At 56.2% G+C, this 6,086-nt stretch overlaps 1 protein-coding gene across 1 annotated transcript in view; it reads left to right on the top strand.

Moving 5' to 3' along the window:
- The first annotated feature begins 4,190 nt into the window (after positions 1-4,190).
- LCMT2 (leucine carboxyl methyltransferase 2) overlaps positions 4,191-6,086 on the top strand; it is a 28,131-nt gene continuing 26,235 nt past the window's right edge. The window contains exon 1 of the mRNA XM_025193713.1: positions 4,191-4,286. Coding sequence (XP_025049498.1) covers positions 4,191-4,286 — 96 coding nt within the window. The remainder of the gene's footprint in view (positions 4,287-6,086) is intronic.

Below are 6,086 nucleotides of genomic sequence, written 5' to 3'. Positions count from 1 at the left end.
CTGGATGATATTAATGAAGTGCAAAGTCCTGCACTTGGGTTGGAATGATGTCATGCACAAATACAAACTGAGGGAGGACTGGCTAGGCTGCGGTACTGCAGACAAAGACCGGGGGGTTATAGTGAACTGTAAGCTAAGCATGAGTCAACCATGTGCTTTTGTTGCAGAAAAGGCAACAGCAGCCTGGGCTGTAGTAATGGGAACATTGGCCGCAAGTCAAGGGAATTGATTCTTCTACACAATTCAGCACTGGTAAGCCCTTGCCTGGAGTCCTGTGTCAGTTCTGGGCATTGCACTTCAAGAAGGACATAGCTAAATTGGAAAGAGTCCAACGGAGAGCAACACAAATGATTCAAAGTCTGGGAAACATGACTTAAAAGGAAGGGTTGGAAGAACTGGGATGAGTTACTTTGAAGAAGAGAAGACCGAGTTGGAATTTGATAATAATCTTCAAATATCTGAAGGGTGGTTATGAAGAGAACGGCGACCAACTATTCTCTGTGGCCACAGAAGCAAGAGCAGGAAGCAAGGGTCTTAAATTGCAGCGAGGAAGTTTTAGGTCGGACACAAGGAAGACCTTTCTTACTATAAAGACAATTAAGCATTGGCACATGCTACCCAGAGAATCGGTGTGATCTCCATCCTTCCAAGCTTTCAACAGCAGCCCAAGACAGACACTTGTCAGGATGGTTTTGGCAAGGAAGATCCTGCCTTGAGCAGGGGGCCGGACTCAATGACACGCTGAGATCCCATCCAGCCCTATTTTTCTATGATTCTAAGCTCACAGACAAGGGAAATTCAGGTAATGTAATCTATGTTGGGGGGTCCATATTTTGCCACATAGGATATTATTAGCTAAGCTGGAGACAATGGGGATTAGCATCAGAACTGTAAAATGAATAAAGAACTGGCTAAAATGGAGATGATGATGGATTGTTCGGAAAAGGAAACTATTGGCTTGGAGGGAAACACCAGCAATATGATCCTCAAGGCATGGTCTTGGTTCTGATCTTTTTAATTTCTGATGTATTTGGCTATTGTTTTCATGAATGCCATTGGCACAGCACGTATGAGTACACTGATGAAATAGGGGAAATAGGTCTGATCTGCATACACTTTGGACAACTTCTTCTGCAAACTCTTAATATTTAACTCAAGCAAGTGTACTATTCATGGAATCAAAAACAACCTTTTTGTCACAAGTTATCTTTACCTGACCAGGGCAAATCAAATGAACCTTAGCTTTTTGCTTGAGAAAAGGTCCAGGAATATCTGAAGAAATGCTGAGAGTGATGATCTGAATGTGTGAGCAAGAGGCGTGAGAGTGCTGAAGGCTGGACCGTCATTCGCGGCAGGAGTGCGTAGGCAGTTCGTCATCTTCACCTCCAGTGCTGTCCCACTGCAGGGTTGAAACAGGCTCTTCAAAGCTGCCTCTGCGATCTCACGCTTCTCCTATTTTTGGAGCCACCCTTGTGGGTTTCAAGGCAAGGACCTCAGAACAGCAAGGGAGTGGGTTGGCGAGGGAGATGTCCTAAATCAGTGGCTCTCAACGTTTCTAAACTCAAGGTCCTCTCGGAAAATTGCCAGCTCTCGGCTTTCACTTGATTTTCGACTGCAGGAAAAACACGGGAGCAATCCTTTTGCTGTGAAGAACTTCGGAAAGCCGCAGCGGTCAGAACGCTTGTGACACTTTGGATTCCTGTTTGAAATTCCCTTGCTTATCTTGTGAACACACGTAGGTGTTTGCACACCTCACAGTGCCAACGCTATGCAGCATCCGTGACAGCTTCCGACCACGCTCACGGCACCTCAGGGTGCTGCAGCACCTGCTGGAGAATCACGGGTCTACGATGACTCAAGGTCACGCTTGAAGCTTTCATTCAATATGGATCGGGCCACGTTACTGGGGAGCAAGAAGCGAGGTGCCCTGATGTGCTCAGGAGGTCCCAGGGAGGGTGGAGCAAGCTGCAGTCACACCGGCGCAGGGTATGGCTCTGTGCTGAAGAAAGGCACATATGAAGCGGATTTGATAGCAGCCTTCACCTCCCCGCAGGGTGGTTGCAAAGAGGATGGAGCTGGACTGTTCTCAGTGGGGGCAGATGGCAGGACAAGGAGTAATGGGTTCAAGTTGCAGCAAGGGAAATTTTGGTTACATATATGGATAAACTTTCTCACTGGGAGGGTGGTGAAGCAGTGGAAAAGGTTATCTAGAGAGGTGGTGGAAGCTCCATCTTTGCAGGTGTTTAAGGCCCAGCTCAACAAAGCCTCGGCTGGACAATGTAGTTGGGGCTGGTCCTACTTTGAGCAGGGGTTGGACTAGCTGTGATCTCCTGAGGTCCCTTCAGCCCTCATTTTCTATGATTCCATGATAACGGCTGGCACATTGCTCGGAGGACGTCGATGCTCCTGCCCTTCTGAGGCCAGTCCAGAAGGTAACACCGAAGTCCTATGGCCTACAGCAGTCAAATGTCCAGCAGGTCCCCTGGGATTCCCCTTGGAGCAGCCTGCCCTGATGCTGCTCCAACACCCCACACACCCGAAAGAGCTCAGCCGTCTCTGCCCTCTCTGCATTTCATCGTGGCAGAGAAACCTGCCTACTCACTACTCATTCTTCTACAGGCGTGAATAAATGGCAGCAAACCTGACCTTGTTTCCTGGGACAAAATCAGGGAAGACCTGACATGTGAGACAGGAACTCTGGCAGCACCAATCTTCAGTCCCGCTGTTGGTTCGGGTTGGCACGCTGTGGCTAGAGGATAGCAAACAGAAAAAACAAGCCAGGCAGCTCCAGGCCTGTGTGATCGGATGCAAGACTGTGCAGTGTTGCAGAACGCACGCCGCAAGAAGGCAAGATCGCAGTGGCTTTGTGGACCCCTTGGATGACTTCTGCCCACATCCTGGTCCCAGCTTGGCCTCTCTGCTGCCTAGGGTGCATTCCCCAAAATACAAAAAGCCTAGAGCCACTCCCCAAAATGCACAAGCCCACCATTTGGCTTTGAATTCCTCACAACTGCTCCGTGCACTTCCTAGCTTTGCGCATGGCACTGAGCCATGAGTCCCTGCCTCTGCCCTGCCAACAATGCTGCCTTGATGGCTCGCTTATCAAATTTCCCCCTGAGCTTTCTACCATGTCACCCTCACGCACGGAGGGAGCTCCCAGCACAGCCACAAAGCCATATTATCCTCCCAGCATCTCAGAAACACTTAGTCACGACGCACACAAGACAGTCGACAATGACTAGGCCGCTGGCTGCTGTAACTGTGGCTCGTCACAGCAGTCACGCAGTCCTTTTTCTTTCTCTCTTGGATCGGCTCTAATTGGGAGTTATGGGGCAGGTCCCATCCTTGCCTTGGGTGCAAGCAGATCCCTCAGAGGACCTTTTCCGTGCTACTGAAGCACAAACACAAGTGTCAGGGCTGTCTTCTACTCCAAGAACCGTGCTGGAGATTAACCATGCCCGTCAGTTGTGGCACTGCCTCTGCCACGTTCTGCCGGAGCGCCTGGTGTGGACACGGGAACAAACCTGCCACCTCCCACACCGCAGGGGCAGGAGAGCCACAGGCAGACTGGAGGGTGGAAATCCAGCACACGAAAGCCCCCCCAGAAACAGTGCTCGTGTGCTGGGCGAACACACGGCTGCTCTGGTCCAGGCGAGGCTGCTCCCAAGCACAGCCCCGTGGAAGGGATGGGAGGCCACTGCTGCCTGGGAGTGCTGGATTCCCACTGCCAAGCACAGCCCCTGGCCACGGCGGTGCTCCTCTGGCAATGCTCCTCGGGCTCAGTCTACTTCCATGCTCCCATCTGGGTCCCGTGGGTGCAGTCGCACCCTCCCCACCCCTGGACCCGGCCCTTCCCGCTCTGCCCGTCACTCCAGCACCTGCGTGGCCGTGCCTGTGCATGGCAGGGCCCCGCCTGGCCGCTGGCCGTGGAGCTCTCCCTATTACTCATTTGGGGTCCTTTGACGTCAAGAGTGAGGTCAGGCAGGGCCACGCCTGCCCCTTCCCCGTTCGCACAAACAAAGCACTATAGATAGCTGTGCAGCAAGTGCTTTTCATTACAGCCCCCCTGCCTGGGGCGGGGTGGGAGAGGCTGAGGCCTGGCGGCCGGGCTGTGTTTTCTGTTAGTTGGGGGGAGCTGTGCATTCCTCACGAGCTTCGAGTGTCGCGCACAGCCCCAGGGGGTCCCGGGAATGGGGGAGGGGGACTACGCACATCTGAACATGCCCCCCACGGCCTGCGATGTCCGCACCAACGGGAAACATCAGCTGCACAGTGAGGCCCACGCGGCACGCAGCGCCAGCCCCTCAGCTCGGCACGCACGAGGCAGCTCCACCTCCCCAGGACGTTGTGTGCACGCGCGCCTCTCCCCTCCTGCGTGCAGACCCGCGGCACCCCTGCAGCTCTCCCGCCGCCCTGCAGACCCCGAAGGGACCCTCGGTGCCTCGGTGCTGCCGCACCAGTCCCGGCTACCACTGTGGGAACATGGACATGGCTCTGGCTTCTCCTCCATGTGTCCCTGAGCCAGCGGGGCCGATGCGCCAGCACGACGTGGCTGGTACCCAACTCTGCCTTGCTGCAGCATCGTGAGATCGCGGCTCCACCCCTCCCTCCCGAGCTGGACCGCAGTCAGCTCCATGACGAAGAGTGGCTGGCACAGAGGGAGCCTGACAGGATGGGATTGGTCTCTCCTGGAAAATATTACACGTGGGCACAGCAGATGGAGGAGCGCGCAAGTCACCACGCTGGATTAAATTGCTCACGCTAGTCAGGGCACAGCTGGGCCTCCTGCTACCGGGGTGATCACCATGCAGCACGGGGGCCAACGCTGGCACAGGCGGCCCTTGTGCTAGCCCGGGGACGGGGCGGGCAGGGCAGGGCAGGGCAGCAGAGCAGGCAGGGAGGGGGCCCCCGGCCCTGCCACTGACCCCGTGACCCCATAACTGATCCCTTGGCCCTGGACCCTGTGACCCCTCGTCCTGCCACTGACCCCTTGGCCCCAGACCGTGACCTCAGACCCTGCCACTGACCCCGTGACCCCATAACTGACCCCTTGGCCCTAGACCCTGTGACCCTATGCCCTGCCACTGACCCCTTGGACCCAGACCCTGTGACCTCAGACCCTGCCACTGACCTCTCAGCCCCAGTCTTTGTGACACCACACCTAATACTGTGACTCCAGACCCTGCCACTGACCCCTTGGTCCTATAACTGACCCCTTGGCCCTAGACCCTGTGACCCCACGCCCTGCCACTGACCTCTCAGCCCCGGTCTCTGTGACCCCAGACCCTGCCACTGACTCCTTGGTCCCAGATCCTGTGACCCCAGACCCTGCCACTGACCCCGTGACCCCATAACTGACCCCTTGGCCCTAGACCCTGCGACCCCATGCCCTGCCACTGACCTCTCAGCCCCGGTCCTTGTGACAGCAGACCTCATACTGTGACCCCAGACCCTGCCACTGACCCCGTGACCCCATAACTGACCCCTTGGCCCTAGACCCTGCGACCCCATGCCCTGCCACTGACCTCTCAGCCCCGGTCCTTGTGACAGCAGACCTCATACTGTGACCCCAGACCCTGCCACTGACCCTGTGACCCTGTAACTGACCTCTTGGCCCTAGACCCTGTGACCCCATGCCCTGCCACTGACCTCTTAGCCCTGGTCCTTGTGACCCTAGACCCTGCCGCTGACCCCGTGACCCCATAACTGACCTCTTGGCCCTAGATCCTGTGACCCCAGACCCTGCCACTGACCTCTGAGCCCCGGTCTTTGTCACCCCACGCCCTGCCACTGACCCCTTGGCCCCAAATCCTGTGACCCCAGACCCTGCCACTGACCCCGTGACCCCATAACTGACCCCTTGGCCCTAGACCCTGCAACCCCACGCCCTGCCACTGACCTCTCAGCCCCGGTCCTTGTGACCCCACACCTAATACTGTGACCCCATAAGTACCCCCTAGACCCTGTGACCCCACACCTGGTCCTCTAACCCCATAACTGACCCCTCGGCTATATACCCCGCGACCCCAGACCCTGCCCCCATGACCGGCCTCCCGACCCCGCGACTCCTGCCGCTGCCACTGAGC

Source organism: Alligator sinensis, unplaced genomic scaffold (assembly GCF_000455745.1).
Source record: "Alligator sinensis unplaced genomic scaffold, ASM45574v1 scaffold948_1, whole genome shotgun sequence".
Classification (NCBI taxonomy): Eukaryota; Metazoa; Chordata; order Crocodylia; family Alligatoridae; genus Alligator; species Alligator sinensis.
The sequence above is the reverse complement of the archived record's forward strand: the minus strand, read 5'-3'. Positions and strand labels throughout refer to the sequence as shown.